General features: G+C 37.4%; 3 protein-coding genes across 3 annotated transcripts; 2 read left to right on the plus strand and 1 right to left on the minus strand.

Moving 5' to 3' along the window:
- Positions 1–1,473: 1,473 nt before the first annotated feature.
- Positions 1,474–2,551, plus strand: LOC127245155 (uncharacterized). Its single transcript, XM_051265894.1, has 3 exons — positions 1,474–1,643; positions 1,915–2,243; positions 2,500–2,551. Exons 1-3 carry the CDS (start codon positions 1,635–1,637, stop codon positions 2,501–2,503), a joined length of 342 nt encoding a protein of 113 aa, XP_051121851.1. The 5' UTR covers positions 1,474–1,634; the 3' UTR covers positions 2,504–2,551.
- A 165-nt stretch (positions 2,552–2,716) lies between these two features.
- On the plus strand, positions 2,717–5,241 carry LOC127245007 (uncharacterized). The gene is made up of 6 exons (XM_051265650.1): positions 2,717–2,825; positions 2,932–3,722; positions 3,879–4,084; positions 4,158–4,907; positions 5,090–5,092; positions 5,197–5,241. The coding sequence occupies exons 2-6, from the start codon at positions 3,014–3,016 to the stop codon at positions 5,239–5,241; spliced, it is 1,713 nt and encodes a 570-aa protein (XP_051121607.1). The 5' UTR covers positions 2,717–2,825; positions 2,932–3,013.
- Positions 5,242–6,480: 1,239 nt separating this feature from the next.
- LOC127245008 (uncharacterized) lies at positions 6,481–9,758 on the minus strand. Its single transcript, XM_051265651.1, has 8 exons — positions 9,222–9,758; positions 8,910–9,119; positions 8,317–8,829; positions 8,034–8,231; positions 7,723–7,892; positions 7,464–7,644; positions 7,101–7,379; positions 6,481–7,020 (listed from the first exon to the last, which is right to left on the minus strand). Exons 1-8 carry the CDS (start codon positions 9,756–9,758, stop codon positions 6,769–6,771), a joined length of 2,340 nt encoding a protein of 779 aa, XP_051121608.1. The 3' UTR covers positions 6,481–6,768.
- Positions 9,759–24,247: the final 14,489 nt, after the last annotated feature.

Here is a 24,247-nt window from a genome sequence, read left to right on the forward strand (position 1 = left end):
TGTTGTGTTGTTCTCCATGAGTTGTCGATTGTTCCATGGCCACTCTTTATTATATTCATTTTCATTTTTGGTTTAAAATATATTTGATGAATGCTTTATCTTATAGATTACTCATTCATATACACATTAGATATTAAAATTGTAAGAAGTTTCTTGAGAGAGAGAGAGAGAGATCTTGCTTTATTAATGTTGTGCCTAATAGCACATCATCTTGTTAATATGGGTAAATATTTAATAGGTATAAAAAGAAATTTGAATTTCGTTATTACATGATAACTAGGGTGGGCAAAGATTCGATTATTTGCAAGTATATAATTATTTGGTATTTAAGTCAATCAAACAAATACTCCAAATTGTAAATTGCATTCTAATTGAAAAAATTTTGGTTCAATTTGGTTAATTTAATACTCCATTCGTCTCATAACAAAATATTCATTTTTCCATTTTAGTTTGTCTCATAACAAAGTATCCATTTTTCCATTTTATTCCGTCTCATAACAAAGTATCCATTTCTTTTTTTAGTAACTGTACTATCTACCTAACATTATAAATACTCTTACAACTTACAATATATTACACAAATATCATTACATTTATATCACACATACTAATAAGGTTATTTTAGTCATTTTTACTTTATTCCTACTATATTTCAATATAATACTAAAATTTTTAAAATTACGTGCAAAAAACAAATGGATATTTACTTATGGGACGGAGGGAGTATATAAAATTTAAAATATAATAATATAAAATATACTACTTTCGTCCGATTTCAAGAGTTTCATTTAGTTTATGCATGTTGATCTTTCAATATTAATTATTATATTAAAATGTAATACAAATTAAGGAAAATTGCAAAATACTTCTATTAGTGTCTTATAATGCTAATAGAATGATATTTGTACAATATATATATATATATAAATATCAAAATATTTTTAATATTAAGTATAATGACGCAAAGGTAAATATGACCCTTAGAGGCAAACAGATGAAGTATTTGATTCGATTTGGTTAATTGAAAAAAAATATATATTTAAAATTAAAAGTAAATCGAACTGAATAAATATTAAATGTGCAATATTTATATTTGAATCAAATTTGTTTGATTAATCGAGAATTCTGTTCGGCAATTTAATTTAGTTTTTTTGCTCACCTTTAAATTAACGGACAATTGGGCAAAAATCCCTCTGTCCATTTATCATTTGGGATTCAGTCCCTAAAGATAAAAACTTGCTCTGCACTCCCCCCTTTTTCCTTCTTCCTTCTTCTTCCTCCCTAATCGTATTTCTCTTCATTCTGTTTCTTTTCGCGCAAAAAATTCTTGTGAAGCCGTTGTCCTCTTCCGTGAGCTCGAAAGCCACATCCCGCACAGGTAAGCTTCTTGTCTGGTTCGATTGAAAAATTTCCTACGGCACTCTCCGAATCCTGTTCCGGTTCCCTGTCGTCGGCAGTCGGTTGATTCGGTCGAAGAACTACCGAAGGCTGTCACCGGTTCCGTGGCCCGTATTTCTTGGTCTCCGGTGAAATTAGATGTACCAAGTGTGTTGTGTCGATTGATTCGGTCGAAGAACTACCGAAGGCTGTCACCGGTTCCCTGGCCCGTCTTTCTTGTTCTCCGGCGAAATTAGATGTACCAGGTGTGTTTTTGTATCGATATCTTAGTTGGAAAATTATTATCTCGAAGAAAATGTTTGGGTATTATCTTGGGTGATTTTGATAATAAATTTTGTTGCTATTTAGGGTTTAAGGGTAATATTTATTTTGTGAAATGGGTAATTTGTTGCTATTGAGGATCAAGACATTACTAGAATTCCGTAAGAACATATGATTTTAGTGTATTTTGTGTAAGATTATCTAATCGCCCATACGACCTAATATAGTTCATACGTTCATCGGTTGGATCGCTAGGTTCCGATGGACATGGAGCAAAGTAGTCTGAAATTATTAATTATATGTTCCTACGAAGGTGAGCATCATGTAATTCGTTTAGAAGAGGGCACCACGCTGGAGGATCTTTACCGGAATATATCGAAAAGATGGAATAAAGTGAGTATTGAGGCGGTAAAACTCCAATATATTGCACCTATTCAGAAAAGCTACGTGACGTTATTGTGTGACGATGATGTCGCAAATATGTGGAGAATGCATATCTTGTTAAAGGTAATGTTTGTGGATATGATTGCACGGTGCAGAAGCGAGCACCAGAGCGTGCCTCTCCGAAGCACGGTTGGACGCAGGTACGTTACTCATCATTTGTAATTAAGTAGTCTTTATTAAACTTTGTTATAGAATGCAGTCACAATTGTTCCTTATGAAAGAATGCAGTCTGTAAGCACTTATAATGCAATATGTAAGAATGCAGTCTGTAAGCGCTTATAATGTCATGTTCAACATATCTAAAAACATATTGTTCATAGGTTACGTTAGTAATAATTCTTTCATGATATTGGCATACAACAATACCGTGGTATATTGTTGCGATGTTGTTTGTAGGTAGTAAGTATCCACCTCCGCGATTTTGTAGTAGCGCGGTGCAGAACGAACCACTGAAGAGATTGTAAAGATATATAGTGGGGATATAACGTCTTGAAGGTATTTAACGATTTTCACTCCTTCTTCACACGCCACTGTCAATATCCTCTAGCAATCCGGTTTAGGTAGGTGTACCATGATCGATGCCTTGAAATTTCTGTAGCCCATGGCATTTATTGCATCACGTAGCCTGCTGCGGTGAATAGATGCAGTTGTTCTTTTAAATACCCTGGATGACACGGTAGGTAACCATAGACACCGTGGACATACTCGGTCGAGTAAGATGGGTACCCATGTTTTTCCCTTTACTCTGAAAATATCTATTACCATATAAAATTAGAACTACTTACATCTGATATAATTTTCATTCTTATTATTGTATTTGTAATGTAGGGGTGAGGCCGAATGTTCTGGATTGAACGAAGATTGCGCCGATGGTATCTTTATTCCCGACGAAAGTACTAGTCTAATTGCAATGCAGAGATGCATTGTCGGGGAAGGGCAGACATTCAAGGGACCGCAGGAGTTTAGAAAGTTACTGAAGAATTATTCTATTGCCACTCAGAAACACTTCAGGTACCAAAAGAATGATTCGAGCAAAATTATTGCGGTGTGCATCGACAAAGGCTGTGGTTGGCGTATTTATGCATCCTTCCATGCTCGTGATGCATCATTCAGCATTCGTAAGTGCAATTTACATCACACATGTACTATGAGTCTATTGCAATCAAGAGATCATCCAGCAGCCGATGCGAACTGGATTTCTGAGGTGTACAAAGATAAGATACGTTCTATGCCAGCGTATAAGGCATCCGACATCCGGGAGCATATCCAAACAGATTATGGGATTGACGTGAAATATCATAAAGCATGGCGTGGCAAAGAGAATGCGATAAGGGCAATTAATGGTGGAGGTAGAGACAGTTTCTCACAACTTCCGTGGTACTGTCATGCACTTCGGGAGTCAAATCCGGGAAGTATTATAGACTGCGAAGTTGAGCAGGCAACCAAACGTTTCCAACGCCTTTTTGTTTGTTTAGGTGCATGCCGGCTGGGTTTTTTGAGGGGTTGCAGGCCCCTACTCTTTCTTGATGGGACACATATAAAAAACAAACACAAAGGGTGTCTGCTAAGTGCAATTGCAGTGGATGGGGATGATGGGATGTTTACTTTAGCATTTTCTGGTACGTAATTTGATATTAGCTACAGTTGTCATTATGTTAGAATGCTGGGTATAGGTGTTCGTGTATGCTGTTTTCCATGCTCTCTTTAGGCACGTATGTACCCTTATACGTTGGAAACCTTTGTAGTTATTTGTGTTCTAATTTGTTGACTTGCAGCTGTGTCTACGGAAAATGATGAAAATTGGGAGTGGTTTTGCTGGAAGCTGCGATCTGTTTTAGAATGTGAGGGACGCACGGATTGGAAACAGTACACATTCTTCTCGGATCGGCACTCGGGTTTACTAAAGTCAATCTCGTGCGTCTTTCCCGGAGCACATCATGCGTACTGTCTCCGACACTTAGTGGACAACTTCCGTACCCAGGTACATGTACGTCAATAGTAATTTGTAATGAACATCACTGGTTATGATCAGCCATAAAATGTCTTTTTTTTAGGTTATGCGGAGATACCCAATGCATAATAAGAAGCGATGGACCGCTGTCTTCAATAAGGCCGCCTATGCTCCGTTGAGGAGAGATTTCGAAAACCACATTAGTTCTGTGGTCGAATCAATGCCATTGGCCAGGGACTTCATTACCCAATCACACCCAGAATGTTGGGCAAATTCACTATTCAAAGGCACTCGTTGGGGAATAATAAATAATAACATTGCTGAGTCATGGAATAGTTGGGTGAGGTCCGCGAGGTCAATGCCATTCGTTGGGATGTTGGATACCATTAGAAGGCAAGTGATGGTAATGATGAATGAACGCCGCGAAAAGTCGGAGATAATGCACGGAAGGCTCTGTCCAAAACAGGAGAGCAAGTTGGCACTATCGTACATGGCGTCTCGACGGCTACAGTGCAGTTCATCCTCTAGAACTGTATTCGAGGTAACAGATTGTAATGAAAGATACGCAGTCGATTTGGAGGCGCGCAAATGCTCTTGTCGAGAATGGCAAATGTTCCGATTGCCCTGCAAGCATGCCTGCGCTTGCATTGAAAAATGCAGTATGTCAATTTATGATTTTTGCGATCTTTACTATAGCATTGAATGCTACAGAAAAACGTACCAGGAGCCAATAAATCCCGTACCGACGCATGATATGGACGTGATTGTTGAAATTGAGGCGGACCAAATTCACCCTCCTCCGTCGTCTGTCCAACCAGGCCGGCCAAAGAAGCAAAGGTTCGAGTCCCAGCAGGTAAAGAATGCACGAAAATGTGGTCGTTGTGGGCGTCTTGGACATAATAGAAGAAGTTGCAAGCAACGAATAGATTAGCGAACCTTTTTTTCATTGTACATCTTTTTGGCTTCCAGGAGTATATATTAAGACAGTAGGTACATATTCAATAGCTATATTGTAATTGTTTTTTGTGTCTCTAGGATGTAACCGGTTGGATCCATCGACTTATTTGCAGTAGTAAGTGGTATGTAGCCCTCTCACGCAGGTATATGATGAAGTTGTGAAGGTTCATAGTTATATTCTGCAGGTATATTTTTCATGTACTGAGGCATTTGATTATGTAGCTCTGTAGGGACGGATGGTTAATGTAATATCTAATTGTTTTGAAAGTACATGCTATCCTATTTTTGGGTTATTACTATGAGGTATAGTTGTTGTATTAAACTCGTCATACTAACCAACTGCATGTCTCATACAACTTAAGTATTTGTTGATGCCTTCTTTAACCATCAGCAGTAAATACATGCTATTTGAAGAAAAGAAAAAAAAAGACCGTTTCCCCAGCCACAGGTAACCAGGGCATACATAATTGCAACTGAAGTATAATGTCACGGTTGTTTTAAGTACGCAATAGCTTACAGAGGGTATATGAATAATGATTCCAACATATAGGGTTGCGGTCCGAGTAGTAACCATATTTTATTTTGTTTATACAGTATTCAAATTGTATTACCGTGTAATAACTTGGAGGCGTAGTATTGATTAAAATTCAGCACACAGCTACGTACCAGACTTCCATATGCCACACAACTATATTGTGGTTATATTATCGTGTCTATTCTATTGTGTTCTAATTCAATTAATGGGTAAACGATGTAAGTATAATCTGTGGCCTAAAACACGTATGTCAAGATTATGGGGTTGACGAGAAACGCTACCATGGTTAAGCCAATACACTCTTACCATCAGTTCATGAATATTTTAAGAGAAAAGGCCGAGTCCCCACCCGCAGGGCACCGGAGCATTTGAAATGGTAACGGAAGTATAAAGGCTATTTCCGTAGGTACATAATAGATACTATAGGGTATTTTTAGTAATGACTCCGTTACTTATGCATCTGAGCTAAGTACCAGACTCGCTGAACGGGGTACACAGATTGCGTATGCGGGCATCTGTGTTGTAGTTGTAGGTATCGTAGTTGTAGGTATAGTAGCACTTACCTGTAACCACGTGTTGCTTAGCATTCCGCAGGAAATAGTTGATTGTAATCTAGACGTTGGCCCACACGCAATTACCAGACACCTATGTCCCGCACAAATATTTTGTTGTAATATTATCATGTTTTTTTAGTATTGTTTGTTTTAAATTAACGAGTAAGCCCTTGCAGTATCTCCGGTCGATTAAAACATGGCGTCCAGTAGGGTTTTATGAGAAACGCCGACACGGTTGAACTGATTCAAAGTGAACGCTATTTCAGTGATCAGTGCAAAAGAAATGACCAGTCCCACAAACGCAAATGACTGGAGCATGTAATATATAAATGGAAGTACATACTAGTTTTCCGTAGGCACATAAAAGCTATCAACGGGTATCACCACACAACGCAGGTATATAATGAAGATGACAAATCAATCCACATAAAAGACATTTACCAATTCCATCACCTCGATACACAATGCAATAACTTCCCAGATCAATCCAAATTGAAGACATTAAACAAATCCATCACCTCCACACAACACAATAACTTCCCAGATCAATCCAAACTGAAGACATTCAACAAATCCATCACCTCGCCACACAACGCAAAAACTTCCCAAATCAATCCAAATTCATTACATGTGTTAACCTGCCCTATTTTTCCATCGGGGTCTACGTTTCAGAAGGGGGGACCTTTCAATATCCTCGCCGCAATCGTGCCTCGGTAGCTCTTGACATCGCCGAAGTCCTCGCCGAGGACACCAACGACATTGACATCTGGACCTGCCCGCGCATAACACTCTGCGAACATGCAGACTAAAGGTCCACAGTCCAACGTTTCACCCTGGTGTCGGCATCTAATGTACTCGGGCATGTCGCTGACCATAGGCCATAGTCGTGACGCGTTCATATACAACGATAAAAATCGCGTCTGCACAAATAACGTTACTCTTTCGTTAAGGCATTCACCCTACCCATAGGCAATTAATTATGATCATTCGAAAGACGTACCAATTTCTTTGCATTCCCCTGCCCGAAGGGGTCGCGCATTGAGTTACACTCCAACACAACACGTTTGACGGTATCCAGTATGCAGAGATGCCAGTGGAACCGGGTGTGTACGGGTAGAAATATGTACCGGCACCCAGACCGGATTTTGTCCATGATTCCGGCAATCTCTTGGCCTACGGTCACTTGCAGCGAGTTGGCAAACGCGAGTACATTACCCTTATTGATGCTCGGCTTTTTCGCTCCCCTGCTTGGTCGTGATAGCGCGTCGTTCACGGCTTTCTGAAAATCGAACACAGCAATCAACGCAATAATAACAATGTGATTTGTAATACTAACCGTATAAATTCCAAACAGGATACTCACCGCTACGAACCATGGCACACAACCACACCGCACCTGCGGATTGTGTTGGAGCTGATATTCATTGCTGCATAGATGATATAGGTACGCGTCGATGACTTCGCCTTTCACAGCTTCGTCAAACAGTAGTTCTAAAACGGCATCGGCCGAGACAGACACGACGCCCTGCTGCCATACAGTGTCCCTACAACATGATAGTCGCAAACGGATAAATACATTGATTGAGAAAAATATATAAAGCCGTAAGAGTGAATAGCAATACCGGACAGCGAATGACGCGAGAAAATGTTCAATGGTGTTCGTCTCATCCTCAGATAAGGAACCCTTTCCACAGTAGCTGTCGTTATTGCGATATCCCTCCCACTTTTGTGCTCCAGGGTCTGCTACAACCTTAGCATCCGAGTCCCCGTCGTCGCCGACGACAAATGGTTCCTGAACCAACAATTAAGATAATCATGTTTCCGTAGGTATCTGTATTTATTGTACAGGTATTGACGCAGAAACACTAGGTATTTATGAATCTATCTGAAGTATTTTGAGCCAGACGACTTATATTTGTATGGAACTACGTACCTGCTCATTATTGACGTCGACCGCTGACTTTCCTTTCGCCCTCCGTGTTCTTCTCGCTTTCTCAATTCGCGGTGTCGACACGGGTGTCACGAATTCAGGCTTCTTCTTTCTCTTCCGATCCTTACGTGCCATTACACCACGTACAATCGATGAATCTGCGGCCCTGCTACAAGTCTCACGGTCGGAGTCATCGCCCTGCTACAATTTCAACAAAGCAAATAATCATTCAACAGATAGACAACTACGACCGGACAAATTGTAATTACTATATTAATTAGCTTACCTTGACATCTATCGGTGCAACATAAGGAACAATGGCCATCAATTGGTTAAACTCTAGCAGGCTACCAACCCCTTCGTCATCTGACTCGTTTATCGGATCAACTTCGGCCAAAAGGATGTCCATTTTTTTTTTGCTTCGGCGCTCGGTATTCGCTTGCTCTTCCGCTGCCTCCTCGGGATCCTCCTCAGTCTGCCTCTCCTCCTCCCCAGTTTTTTCCTCCTTCTCCTCCTCCTCCTCCTCTTCACCCTGACTCTCCTCCTCCTGACCTTGCTTCTCCTCCATGTCGGCCTGCTTCTCTTTCCTCTCAGACTCCACAGCCATCCGGTCTGCTGTCCCTTCATCCCCATAGTTTGCATCACCCTCCTCGCCATCGCTCTCGTCCTCACCCTCACCTTCACTGTCGTCATCGACAACACCGGCTCTAGATCTTTGTAATTTATGAGCAAGTCTGGCAATTGCAGTGTCTTTCTTCCGCAGCTCCACCTTCAAAGCCGCAATTTCCTGTGCTGCTTCCTGCAACATATGTTAATAATGTCATATAAGAAATTATTTTATCCATTTACAACGGTAGCAACATTGAATAATGCATTTACCTCTGAAGCATGACAAATAGCACGAACGAACTTTTCTTCCGTGCCTATCCGATAGAATTCCTGAACATCGGACCGCTTTATGGAAGTCAGTTCATCAACTGCATGAACCCTGGACATTGGACCGAGGCTATTCAGCCACCGAAAGAGACGCGGTACCTTCGGAAGGCACCGTGCCTTGTCCAGAGTTGGGACCCTCTCATTGAACCAGGCCTGCACATATTGTAATAGACAGTACTGCCAACAATAATACATATTGTGCAATATACCAAAATAAGTAGAAAAAATTAACAAATCCGATATTACATTGCTTACCAACAAACCCGCGGTGCAGCCTGTCAAATATTTTTTCCCGGACTTGAAGTCGCTTATAGACTTCAACAGATAACGGTGACTCGCGGGTCCCCACGCGTAGTCACCAATCGCACTCAGGTCTTCCACATACGGTAACAAAAAAAGGGGTACAGAATAATTCGCAGAACAAAATAAAATATTTGCAAAAACAAACATAATAAAAAGACGAGCAACATCCGCAACAGAAAGAGGCTCCAGCCCCTGCAACAGAGCCTCACGCAGCTTCTGCAACACCTGCCCGCGGGTTACAGAACGTGGCTTGCTCCCAAAAATTCGAACAAACCATTCGCTTTCGACCGATGTATTTTCGGTCACGTAGACTCCTTTCGCGTGTAGTCCTAAGACTACAGAATATTCTTCAACTTCAAACGGAAGCTCAATGTCACTTCCAATCTTGAAGGACATAGATTCCGAACTGAAGCTATTGACGAGGGCAACAAGTCGGTGCCATGGAAACTTCATTTTCGGGCAATCCATAAAATGCCCGAATGGTGTCATGTTTATAGCTGCGATGTGTTGGTCTCTCATGTGTTGCTTCAGTTTGGCCAGCTCATTATGAAAAAAAGGTAATGCAAATCGGCTGATCACCGATTTGTGCTCCTTGCCTGGCCTGTAAGTAAAAACCATAAGTCCACGTTACCCAAATCTCTAATTTAGTTAAAAGTTTTTCACAATTTAGCAGGAGTAAAAACGCATTCCGAGTATACAACAGTGCCGTTCAGGTATATTAATTGGCAAATTAGACCAAACAAATGAAACTCCTGGTGCCTAATATTACCGCATTTATCAACCCACAAATATGACTATTTACCGAACAATCCACCAAAAAACCTAAAATATGCAACTTCGAGTAACTAAACAAAATATACATCTCCAAAATTAACAAAATCAAAGATAAAAACAGATAAAATCACCCAAAATCGGCCGAACCGGGTTTCCTGGCCAAAAATTCGAACAATTTCAAACCACCCGTTGAACTAACACAACACCGAACACCCAGGGCTTCTCATCACTAAACCGAGGCATACAAACACGGGACCAAGGCTTCTACCCCAAACAATCGAGTAAACTACGATATAAAATTCGATTGTCAACAAAATCATAAAACGAAAAGGGTTTCGACCAGACACTTACTTTTTTGAACTCCTCGTGGGGGATCGCGGCGGATTCGCGGTTTTTCTCACCATTTCGCTGAACAAAATGTCTTACTGCTGATCGTCGAGTTCGCGAGGGACGATTTCCTTCTCGAAGAACTAGGGCTTGAACGGAGAGTGAGTGAGGGGAGTTAGAGAATGTTTCAGTTTTTAAATCGTGCATATTTTCTGTGATTTTTTTTTTAAAAAAAATCACAAAATAAGGTACGCAGTATTTAAATGGAATTATCTAATCGTATACTGGGGGTAGAGCGGGAGGTAATGTAGGTATATATTATAAAATTGGGAGTATTTATTAATCAATCGTAAGTACATGTTGCATATACAATGGTGATTGAGTAGAAAATACAAGAAGGGAGTTATAACATATCTAATCAATAAAGTAGGGACTGCAGATCAATTAATTTACAATGGGGACTGAATTGCAAGCAAAATACACTGACAGGGATTTTAGTCCAAGTCTCCCTTAAATTAATAAGACATGAGTGGTATGGTATAAAAAATAAATAATAAATAAATAATAAATAATTTGCTATTTTTTAGAAAAATTTTTTGATGAAAATATAAATTTGTTAAAATCCTTTATACAAACACACTTGGTAATATCATAGAACTAGGTGATTTGAGCTTCTATATCAACCAAAAAAATTTTAAATATTTATCCAAAAAATTAATTTATTACATATTCTTATATTATTTATACAATTTTTTTATACTTAATATAAAAATATATTTTTTCAAACTAAAACATAAAACAAAAACATAATTAATATTTATTTTTTGGTGCAATTTTTTTATATTTTTATATACAGAGATACTTTTGTTTGTATGTTTAATTTAATATAATAATATTAATGTAAAAAGAAAAAATACGGTTGTGTTCTTTGTAGATTTTATCACAAAATTTTATTATTTAGATTTTTTTATTAAAAAATTAAATTAAATAATTATTTTTTATATATATTATACTATAAATCTATTTTACATTAAAAATATAACATCAATATCTATTTATATCTCATCAAATAACTATTCAAATTCAATTGTTTACCATTAAAAAATTCAAACTCGAAAATCCAAACAGATCAACAAACACACCAAAAATATTATAATTTATAGTGTAGTCTAATTTATTAAAACAATATATAAATAATTTATATTTGAACATATAAAAGTAGTAAAATATAATTTGTTTGAATTGACAAGGAAAATATATTTTTATTATTATTGTTTTCTAAATAACTAGAAGGAGCAGTAGCATAATCATTTTAGAAAAAATTTAAATGAAGAATAAGGATTGTAGTAATATTTAAATGAAAATAGATATTAAATGCTATTCTATTTGTCCTAATTAATTTGTAATTCTTTTTATTTTTATTTATCCTACATAATTTATTTTTTTTTTTATTTGAAAATTTAATTATACATAATTTATATATATTTTTTAATTAAATTATTTAGTTATCATTATTTTCATTTATACTTATTTTTATTAAATTATAATTATTTTCACTAATATACTTCTTAATTAGTTACCAATTATACAATATCTAAAACTCTGTACCTATACTTAAGGGACGAATTAGTTGGGATGGAGGGAGTAATTTTAAATATAAAATATTATTTTTGTTTGGATTGTATGTAAATATTTACTTCCTCTATCCCATAAATTTAGCCCATTTAGACTTGACGCGTGGATTAAAAAAAATAAAATAGAAAAAATATAAAGGTAGTTGAGGATATTTTTGAAAATTTAGTTAGTAATTAAAGAAAATTGAGAGAGAATGTAATAAAGTTACTACTTCATCCATCCCAGCTAAATTGTCTCATTTAGCTTAAACACAGAGTTTTAGATATTATGTAATTAGTAAGTAATTAATAAGTGTAATAGTGAAAATAATTATGATTTAATAAAAATAATTATAGGTTAAGATTAAAATGACTAAATATTTTAATTAAAATAAAAATATATAAATTATGAATTTTAAAATGTGATTAAAGTGTATAATTATATTTCAAAAAAAAATGACAAATTATGTGGGACGGACGAAAATAGAAAAAGTGGACAAATTAAGTGGGGCGGAGAAAATAATATTTATTGTAAATAAGTGTTGAATAAAAGATAATAATTAAATACGACAAAACTTCCTATATCCCCTGTGGTTTAGAAACTCAGACGTTATTTCCCTATATACTTTCGGAACGGCGTAGTACTCCCCCGTGTTTTCACAAACCTTGCACACTCTCTCCTTGTTAAATATATTAGTCAAATGGATTGTTATACCCTTAATTAAATACCTCTCACCTAACAATTCTCCCTCATTACTCACAATCTCTCCCACCGAGACCCTCCCCATCGACGCCCTCCCTCAATCTCGCCATAAACTCACTTCCGTCCCCCATCGACCACCGAATCATGGTTCGGATCGACGAATCGCCCAAACGCCGACACCGAATGCCACACCCGAAGACCTCTCCGAAACCAATGCCGACGACACACACTGACGCCACACCCAAATTTGATTTCTTCGACGGTGAGTGTATATATTACAAATTCTCCCCAAGATCTTGTTAAATAATATATAATACAAATGCAAACCGATACAAATGCATCCCTCCCAAATTGTTTGATGATTCCTCCGATTATTCCATCCGCCGGTGAACTCCATAGGATTAGGAGGGCTAAATCGGGTTGGAAAGTTCCTCGATTTGCTATAGATGTAGATTCGGGTGTTCGATGAGTGCATTTATTCGGATTTTTATACATTTTCATTGTTTATCCCCCAAAATTCACAACGGTGTCACTTTTCAGTTATGAAATAAGTATTTTTTATTATTTTTTTCTCTTTTTGGTTGCTGTCGGTAGTTGACCATGGTGGGGTGGACCACCTATCGTTAGTCATTTATTTATTTTCTTATCGATTCTTTGGGAATAATATATATATTATCCCACCTGCAGGTTTTTTTGACATCAATCAATGAGTACCGACGGCTACATGAACATATACATGTGGGTGAGTGGCTTCTTTCAACCGGAAAGCCCAGGCCCAAAAAATGTTGTTCACGAATATCGATAAGGACAAAATTTACTTTGGAACATTGCTCGATATGTTTGGACGCGCTGGTGGAAACTCTCTGGAAACTCTCTTGTGGTTCGGCTGTATCACACATCAAAGGGAACCCCTAATGAAGTTTGTACAAAATATATGTTCCTTATGAAAATTGACGATGACATCTTGGAAATGTTTCGAGAACACTACGGGGAGAAACATATACACGTATATGCTGAAGACATTTGCATTCCGATCGCCATATGTGATCGGGAATGGCGCGAGATAGGCTTGGAGAAGGAAGTGCCCTTATTGGTTGGAACGGGGATACCAATTCAAGTTATCAAATTCCACCTGAAACCATTGTCTATGATATTGCATCATCAGATTCGGACAAACCCGTGGAGGAAAATCTGGATGATTGTGTTGGCGGCGAGTACAACATCAAGATGACTGAGGGGGTTTGATCTAAATTAGGAGTTGTACGCTGTGAAGAGAAAAAAGGATTGTTGAAACTGTGGATGAGTTAGACTCGGAGTCCGAGTTCTCGGACATTGGCAGTGGGGGAGATCGATGCTAAGGGGAGTTTCAAGAGGGTGAGGAAATGGACGAAGATGACGATGATCAGTTCGAGGGGGCCGAGTACGATAGCGCATGAGAGGATAGAATGAACGAAGAGGGTAATGAAGGTGGTGGTAGTGGATCGACAACATGGAGTTACGACGATGATGGTGACGAGTCATACGGAGAAGACGGACTAGGGCATCTTGGTGTGGATGAACCGGTGTAGGCAGATTACACCAAAAATATTACTGGTACCCGGAGGAACCAACAAAGTGGGGTGGAATATACATTCGAATTTACACCGGGTAGAAATGAATGGGAAAAACATAGTGCAAATATCATTTCGACGAACGCGATGCTATAGACTAAGCATATAAGTGTGGTTTTGACAATGAGAGTGAATGATAGGAGGATGGGTTCAACGGCAAGGACGGAGAACCAACTGAAGGGTTCACAGCCGATGAGGAGGAACTACCTGAAGGGTTCATAGCCGAGGACCGACGTGACACAGACGGAGATGAATAGTCAGACGATGATGAGGAGATGAAGGGAGACTTTAATGTGCCAGCGGATGATGATAGCGAGTGTCGGGATGGCATCACCTCGGGCGAGGAAGATGATGAGGAGCACGGACATGGAACTGATTTTGAGGGTCTTGAAGAAAAGATTCACCGATTACATAAAAAGGATGATGAGAAGCCCGGACATGGAAATGATTTTGAGGGACTTGAGGATGTGATTCACCAATTACACGAAGAGGATGGTGAGAAGCCAGAGTGTGGGTTCACAGGTGGATCTCGACCAATCGAAGGCTGGTTTAGTGATGTGGATAGTGACAACGAGGGCTGTCTAAGGACGTCGCCTCGGACAGACCATGTTTCTACCCCTGTGTTATAGGATGAGGATCGGGATCTAGACTGTGTTGATTTAAAAGTGGATTGAAATTTGAGAGCCGCGACAAATATAAGAAGACATTGAGGTATTGTGCGGTGCGCAAGGGATGAGACATTTCCTTCGTGAAGAATGAAAAAACAAAAATGACTATAGTTTGTAAGAAATGGTGCGCTTGGAGAATTCACGCATCATGTATAATGAATGGCCCGGCGTTTCAGAATAAGACGTTAAAAGGTATTTTTTTACTTGTTTGCGATTACATAAAGAAAGTTTCTTGTTTTGCCATTTTACATTCAATTTGTGTTTGTATTGGCATTTAGGAACTCACACTTGCACGCACCAAACACAAAACATGCAAGCAGATTAAAAATATTTGGACACACGGATCAAAAGTATCGTAAGTGATAATCCTGATGTTACGCTCTCTGCCCTCAAGAAAAAGATTTGGAGGGAGGTTCGTGTTGATGCTAGTATGCACAAATTGTATCGAGCCAAGAAGTATGCATTGAAGTTGATTCAAGGGGACATGAAGGAGCACTATCGGCAATTATACGACTATTATGCGACTGTATTTAAGTATAACCAAGGCAACAACCTTATTTTGGATGTAAATCACAACAACGATCTGCTGGTTTTACGAAGGATGTACTTCTGTCTATCGAGGTTGAAGGATGTACTTCTGAGATTGAGAAGTTCGAGACATGGGATTGGTTTCTAGAGAGATTGTTGCAGGATTTGGGCGAGTGGAGTGATGGAGAATGGGCTTTTATATCGGACCTGAAAAGGGCTGGTTGGGGCGATTTCAGTCCATGCACCTCGTGCGGAGCACAAATTTTGCATCCGTCACATGTATAACAATTTCAAGTCTCGATTTAAATGGTTGGCACTTAAGAAGTTATTTTGGACGGCTGCTTTGACGTACATTGTCAAGGAGTACGAGAGGAATATAAAGGATATATGAAAGTATGATGCGGTGCATGGGATCGGTGAAGAGGCATACTCTTGGTTGAGCGAAGTTTCCCGACTCCACTGGTGTCGCGCATTCTTCTCGACAAGAACCAAAAATGACGTGTTAGTAAAAAACATGTGCGAGTCCTTCAACCGGCTTATTTTGGATGTAAGAGATCTACCAATCGTTGATATGTGAGAGTGGATTAGACAGAACTTGATGGTTAGAATACAGACTAAGCGTACGGGATTGAGAAATTCAGTGGGGTGGTTTGTCCCAACATTGTCAAGAAGATCAAGAAGCAGCACATCGAGTCCATAATTTGTTTTGCATCGTGAGGTGGAGGGGAAAATTTTAAGGTGTTGCATTATCAACAGAATCATGTTGTTCAGTTGCGTCATAAGACTTGCACATGCGGAATGTTTCAAATATGTGGGTACCCTACTGCCACGCCATCGCGGCCATCGATTACCATCGTCTGAATGTGGATGACTTTGTGGATGTATGCTTCCGGAATGATACATATGAGATGGTGTACAACCATAGTATTAACCCAGTCCCTGGGATGCACAAGTATAAGGAGAGTCACCTAGGCCCGGTTGATCCCCTGAAAATAAAGATTCGCATGGGAAGACCAAAAAAAGCGAGAAGGTGTGATGGAAACGACGAGAAGAACCTAGAGAAAGCCTCACAAAAATGGTTGATGACCACATGCTCAAAATATTTACAACAAGGGCATAACAAAAGACGATGCAAAAACATTCCATTTTCTTCGAAGGTAGTAGTCCCCAGACCAGATTAGCTTTAGAGTAGTCGTATATGTAGACAAAAAATTGTGTTATTTTTAATAAATACAAAAATTTGTACAAATTATATTTGATTTGGATTTATAGCGGGTCTTATTCTCTAAATGGGTCCTTTGATTCTTCTTTCGGGTCGATTTGTTTTTCAACTTGGTTTTCGATGGATTTTTTGATCCGAAGAGATTTGGTCTTCGGTTTAATTTTGCCAGACTTTGGAGGGCTTTGGTCTCCGTGCAGGAGATTTGATCGTCGGATTTGGATTTGATATCCTCTTTGGGCGATCCGAGGCTTTGATCTTTGATTTGGTTTTGCCGTGTTTTGAAGAGCTTTGATCTCTGTGTAGGCGATTTGATCATCGGCTTTGGATTTGATGTCTTCTTTAGACGATCCGCGGCTTTGATATTTGATTTGGTTTTGCCGCTTTTAAGAGGGTTTTAGTCTCCGTGTGGGCGATTCGATCATCGGCTTTGGATTTAATGTCTTCAGGTACCTATCTCGTGACACTCTGGACGTCCAGTTTATCTGGTCACACTTCATCCACGTCTAATAATTTATTTGCTTGCATATTCGCAGTTGGGGAGGAACAACTTCCGGAGACAAAGGAAAAAAGCCAACAACATCATTTATGCGGGCGTCCATAGCATCGCTCCTGAAATCTGTTGGATTCTCGAAAACACCACACACTCGTGAATGTGGTGGTTCATAATTATGTATTGAAGTTGGAATTGTTCAGCTTTATTTTTGGTATTATATCGGTTAGGATTGCGGAACTATATTGCACTGTCTGTATCATTTTTGTGTTAGCGATTTGGTTGATGTGTTTTTGTTTGTTGGTTCGCTACGACATGACGGTAGTAAGGTATTAATATTGTATTAGGAAATCCTGCATTATGTAGGCTTGAAATTTATTTGGACAGTCTGCTCTTGTCGGCTGGTGTAATACCCCTAGAGTTGGGCTGGTGCTAGGCCAATTCCGGTGGATGAGCCGGTGTCAGGCCATCTGAGGTTAAATATAGGTTAAATGGATTGAATAAATTACTCATGTCAACAATGTGCTCATTTCTTTTTCTGAAGCCCTACTGAAAGAATTTTAGAGTTAAGCGTGCTTGGTTGGTATCAAAGTCAACCTGTGATAGCCCGTAGTCATTGACTGGACTGGTGACAGGCCTAGCAATTGATAATCCTTGGGGTGCAATGAAGACGTTGCATTCTTAAGTAGGGGAGGATGTAATGCCCCCGGAGTTGGGCCGGTGCTAGGCCAACTCCCGTGGATAAGCCGGTGTCAGGCTATCCGAGGTTGAATATAGCTTAAATGGCTTGAATAGACTATTCATGTAAAAAATGTGCACATTTTTTTTCGAGAACCCTCCCAGGGTGTGCATGAGTGAGGACAGAAGCGCGCTAGAAGGACTCGTGTTGACCTGTAGGGCTAGTTTGCAATCCCGACATGTCCGGCTTTGCATGGCTTACGGGCCGGGGTGTCACAGCTAGCTACTACTACTAATAGCAAGGAATTTTACAAGTATTATGGTTTCGAAGAATGTACATTTTCTTAGCATTTATTTAATTTCTTCGTTTGATAATAGTTGTGAATGTTATTAATATCCTAGGGGTGGTTTACTACTGCAACAACAAAGGAATACGTTTGTAATCGAACTTGATTAACAATAACTTGAACGAACTAGTTACTACTACAATAGAAACACGAATCATCTACATCAACCCAAAAAATTTTCATTCAACCACGACTCAATCAACCTTAATCTTGCTAAAAGAGTACTAACTGACACCCATCCAAGGCACAAACCATGTAAAAGCACTGGAATACGAACGGGCAATACTACACCTTCTAAAATACAAGAACCACATGAGCAACACTATTCATCTGAAAAACACACCTCGACGAGCACATTGGACCGTCTAAAGTGCTATTTTTAACAACACAATTGCAATGAAAACAACAAAAATAGTCATGATATTTTTCAAAATGGGCTGCATTACCTTCAACTCGGAAAGGATCTGATAGTTCACTATCTTAATCTCCTTTACTTCATCAACTAAACACATGAAGGAGTCGATCTCAGTCTTCGTGTGCATCACGTGGTCCTTGTGCCTTCTGTTAAGAGGTTCTAGTCAACGAAAAAAATCACAAACCCCCATCCGACAGTTGCAGAATAATTTACATTCGGTCTGTTTTGATGGACCAACCACACGTATGGCAGCAAGAACACCACATTTGCACTTTGGGCATTTATACTTCAACTCAAAACTCGTTCTTATTTTCGCGTGGGAATTATTACTACTCGTAGACATCTGCAGATCGGGAAATTCACACAATTTTAGAGGAGGTCAACATTACAGCTTGAAACAAAATTAAACATTCAATTTAAAAGAAGCTCAAAAATGTTAGACAGACTAGAAAATTTCCACAATTTCAGAGAAGCTAGAAATCTTTCTGAATCAAAAGAAAATCACACAGTTCATTCCAATTTACAAAATATCGAAAATAACAAACACCACTGACGACATTAGGGTATGAAAAGAAATAAAAAATTCAGCCTCATTTAAAAAAATAGCCATTTAAGATAGCAATTTTAAACACTACAACGAAGATACCCATGTTCGCAAAACTTAATCAAGGCAGAATCAACATCCACAAAAACGGAAATCATATCCAAATGTCGCCAAACGCAGGAAAAAAAAATTAAGGGAAAAATAAAGCCAAAAAAAAGGCAAAACGAAAACATCAAGTTTTCAATAGAAAAACGTACCTAGGAATTAAAAATCCGTGGCTAAGCAATGTCAAGGAGGGGATTCGGGACCTAGGTTTGCTTCATTGGTGCGAGATCGATGGAGAGGGAATGGTAGAATTTAATGAGAGTCATAAGTGCAAATTAAGTAGTTTGGATAATTTAAGAGAAGCAATTCCAAGAATGCTCGATTAATCTGCATGTGCATACCAACCTCCATTATCTTTTAACGTTTAGGGGGTTACGCACAACGTGTCTGAAAACACAAGGGAATACCAAGCAATTTTTAAAGTACAGAGGAGAATAACACCGAGTTTCCAAACCAAGGAGAGGATATGGGCAGTTTTGGCATTATCTATTAACTTTTTGACTTTTACAAATATAGTAATTGAGTAAATTTAACTAACGGGCGGAAAAGAAAAGTGAGAATAATTTTGGCGGACAGAAAGAGTATTTATTATTAGACTAAATAATATTAGTAGATATGTGTAGGAGTGAATAAAATATCAAAAATTCAATCTGAACCAAACCAAAATTTAAAATTTGTTTGGATTTTTCAGATTTTCGAATTGGTTGGGATTGAAAATTTTATAATTTTCGACTTTTAGGATTAGTTTGAATCGGTATACTAAATATTTGAACCAATCCAAAATCCGAAATATAAATTTTAATATATTTTATTCTTATATATTTAATATTTTAATAGAAATAAAAAGTTAAAATTATTAATTATATTTTAATATACTTATGTTTATTTATTATATATATTTAATAGTATAAAAGAATTATAAAAGTTTAAAATAAATTTTAAAATTTTAAAAAATATTAAAAAATTTAGATTTCTAATTATTTCAGATATTTCAGTTTGGATCGGATTTTCTAATTCGGATTTTAGATTTTCGATTTGGTTCATATTGGTTTTTTTAGAAAATTGGATTTTCGGATCGGTTCGATTTCGAGAAAATCCGAACCGAAATCCAAATGTTGACCCTTAGTTATGTGCTGTACTATCTCCGTGCCGCCACAAACGACCTTTTTTTCTTTTTTGTCAGTCCCATAAACGATGACTCATTTTTAATTTTAGTAAATTTATTCATCGTAAACATACTTAACAAATATAAATTTAATTAAATTTCTAACATCTTACAAGTAGGACCCACCCAAAAATTCTTTATTTCTATCTCTCTCATCAGTAAATAAATATTTTTATCTATATTTAGAACTTCTCATTTTTTATAAAATTAGTTTTAAGTTAATTATAAATAAATATATATTATTATTTATTTATATTATATAAAATTTTATTATCTACAAAATGAGATTCATATTATATACTCCCTCCGTCCGCTTACAAAGTTCACATTTTTCCATTTTGGGTTGTCCAATTACAAAGTTTACATTTCCTTTTTTAGTAAGTATGGACCCCACTCCATATTACTCGTACCCTTGCTTTTACACTTATTTACACAAATACCATTATATTTATTTATACAACTATTTTTAAATAAATACAATTATTAACATTTAAACACAATACTTAAAACTAAAACACAATTATTAAACATAAAACCCAACAATTAAAACTAAAACACATTTTTTTAAAATAAAACACAATATTTAAAAACAAAAAATAATTTCTAAAATTACAATAATTATCTGAATCTCTTCATTCTCGTCAATCCTCTTTCGCTCCTAGGGTTCTCTCGCAATCTTCGTCTTCATCGTTCTCTCTGGATCTTGGTTCCCTGTCGCCGTTGACCACCCGAATGGCGCAAAATCGCCCAAATCGCGATCGATCGAAGGATTTATCAATGGATCCTCCTCCGGCTTCGCCCGTCGACCTTGTCCGGCAGTCGCCCGAGAAGCCATATTCCGATCTTTCACTCTTCGACTCTGATCTTTACAGATCCATGGTGCCGGAGACGTGCGGGACCTTCGACGGTGGGTTTGAGACCTTCGAGATGGGGGGCTGTCGGCTGTCTGTTGAGATGTCTTACTCTTGTACAGGATCGGAATATTTGGCCTCCGAGGTGCCGGAATCGCCCCACCTGTACTCCGGCTGGGTTGTGCCAGACTCCGAGGATGCCATTGTGTGTCCATCGCCGGTTTTCGTTCAAAACGACATGGCCAAAAAAACCCTTGTAGCTGGAATTGATGCTCGTAGCTGCCGTGAAGTGTTCCTTCAGTTCCTGAGAACTTATTGTCCTCTTGCGACCACCTTGCCTGAGTACTCTGAGGTATACCTTCTATGGTTTTTATTTTATGAATACTTGGAGTTGGGAATTTCAATTTTAGTGGCTGAAATAAGGATTTTCGTATTGATTATGTGCAATATAGGTTGCTGGTTGTGTCTAGTGCATATTGTTTATGGATGACTTACTCTATAAGTAATGCACCATATATGTGCAAGACTTTTTGCATAACTAGCTTCCACTCGATGATGATTTTCTTCCGATAGTGTCCGATCGTGCATAGTTGTATCGGATGCTTAGTTTATAAGTAATGCAACCACTGTGCATTTGAATTCATAGTCACTGCCCCTCCTTGATGAAGGCTAACGTCTGAGAGTGTATTGAATATGTTCTTTGATGGTCCTATAATGCATATTGTATTTGGAGGCTTACTTTTAAAGTAATGCAACCACTGTGCATTTGAATTCGTAGGCATTACGCCCCACTTGATGAAAATTATCTTATGAGAGTTACTGATTGTGCTCTTTGATGTTCATATGATGCATTTTGTATTTGGAGGCTTACTTTTAAAGTAATGCATCCACATATGCATTGAAATTTGTACACCCCGGCCCTTACTCGATGATGATTAGTATCTGAGAGCACCCGATAAATGTCAATTAATTTCTGAGAGTGAGTTGATGACACTCTATAATGATAAATTATGAAAAGAGACATACAAAATGTTCCGAATATGCATATTATCCCATCCAAAGATTTTTTGAGCGTACAAATCGATTTAATTATCCTACAAAAGAGATTATTGGTTATCGCTTAAACAACCTCTCTAAATAGAGGTGTTTTATAGAAATAACCATAACTTATCCCATCAGCAAAAGCATGTTTTACTACACCTACACATTTATCTATTGCTAAAACTCCTCTAGAGAAGTTATTAAGATCATTGGCTGCTAAATTTTGTTTTTTCATATTTCCAGCCATTGTGAAAATGAGTGGCTTAATACGTGAATTTAATGATGTATATATAGTGTAATTTAAAGGGGAAATATGCATTTGGTAATTAAGGGAATTTTTTTCCTTGATGAGAAAGATTAACATGATGTGACTGTGATATGATTATCCTTCTTTGGGAGGGAAATGAATTTGTTTTGGAGGCTATTTTGTGCACTGGTTTTTATCTATATTCACTGTGATTTTTATTGTGTGATGCCATGATGATTTATTGCGATTTCTACTGATATATCGCATTGTCTACTGATTTTCCCTTCTCAATGTATGATGTTATACGTTTGTCTACTGGATTTTTTTTCTAATTATGTACACTTTTTAGTTGTACACTTCTTTTTTTCCTAATTATGTACAGTTTTAATTGTACACGGTTTTTTTGTTCTATTATGTACATTTTTTATTAATTTGAACATTGTCAGCTTAACTAAGATTTCTGCACTATATTTAATTATGTGAATTGTAAATTTAATTGTGTAATTTTAATTTTAAATCCATAAATTTAATTGTGTTGTTTTAATTCTAATTACATTACTTATTTTCTGCATTTTGTGATTTTTCTAGTAATTATGTAATTATCCCAATAATTTTAATTATTCTATAAATTTGCTAATTTTTTGCACACTCTAGCTTTAATTAATTTTTTTGTAAAGTGCATTAATTATATTACCCCAAATCACAACTTAATTACAAAGCAAAAAAAATAAAAGTACTATAGGGGTGTTTTAGTCTTTTTATATTAAATTTATCATAATTATCATTAAAATACAATATTTCTTAAACAACGTGCAAAAAGTAAATGTCATCGTTGTAAGCGGACGGAGGGAGTATATTTTCTTGGAATATAATACTAGAAATATTTAAAATATCAACAATATTACTCATATAAAAAATGGACAATTTCATTAAAATCTTTACCTCTATTTTGATGTTTGAGTTCAGTCCCCAATAATTTTCACACACTGAACTCCCCACTTTTTAATGAACATTACCACTAACTTCCTACACCAATCTCAATAACATTATTGTCCTTCTCTCCCCCAAAAATCTATTTATCATTTCTGATATAGTGTTCCTCGTTAGGTTATTTTCGCACGAAGGAGTTCCATCCAACCTTCTGTTTCATTTGCGCGAGATCGATGGCGATGGAGATGTCGAATCCAAATTTCAATACTTAGGTTTATTTTGCACGAGGAAAAAACTGGTAAGGGGAAGCCTAACTTTCGAATGGTTTTAGTTATGATAATTTTGTTAGTTGATTACTGCGGTGTTGTTAGGGCTCACGATCGATTTTACCCACATTCCATTGAAGACGAAGATTGGAACTCAGGTATGATCGATCATCTTCACTTTTATTTGATATTACAAGTAACCGCAATCAGTGAAAATAATTTGTGTGATCGATCCATGTTGTCGTCTGGTTCTTAGAGATTATTTTATTTTATTTTAGGTATGACAAAATATGAAGTTTTCTGTCAGTATGAAACTATAAGTTTAAGTTTTGGAAAAATAATATTTAGGTTTAACTTTTTGGATAGATTATATTAAAGGGCATCCTTGTTGTTTGGATGTTATGTATGTAACCTATATTTCGAAGCACTAAAAGAATAAATATTTATTGCTGAT

The sequence above is a fragment of the Andrographis paniculata genome, unplaced genomic scaffold (genome assembly GCF_009805555.1).
Source record: "Andrographis paniculata isolate CXL003 unplaced genomic scaffold, ASM980555v1 Contig21END, whole genome shotgun sequence".
NCBI classification, from domain to species: domain Eukaryota; kingdom Viridiplantae; phylum Streptophyta; class Magnoliopsida; order Lamiales; family Acanthaceae; genus Andrographis; species Andrographis paniculata.

Bases quoted from the DNA above. Each gene is read 5' to 3' on its own strand.
- LOC127245008 (XM_051265651.1), bottom strand. From the start codon at position 9,758: ATGACACCATTCGGGCATTTTATGGATTGCCCGAAAATGAAGTTTCCA. The intron at 9,120-9,221 runs GTAAGCAATGTA...CAATATGTGCAG, and splicing joins GCTGCACCGCGGGTTTGTTG to GCCTGGTTCAATGAGAGGGT. The intron at 7,645-7,722 runs GTATTGCTATTC...ATCATGTTGTAG, and splicing joins CTCGCGTCATTCGCTGTCCG to GGACACTGTATGGCAGCAGG.
- LOC127245007 (XM_051265650.1), top strand. From the start codon at position 3,014: ATGCAGAGATGCATTGTCGGGGAAGGGCAGACATTCAAGGGACCGCAG. The intron at 3,723-3,878 runs GTACGTAATTTG...GTTGACTTGCAG, and splicing joins GTTTACTTTAGCATTTTCTG to CTGTGTCTACGGAAAATGAT. The intron at 4,085-4,157 runs GTACATGTACGT...TCTTTTTTTTAG, and splicing joins TGGACAACTTCCGTACCCAG to GTTATGCGGAGATACCCAAT.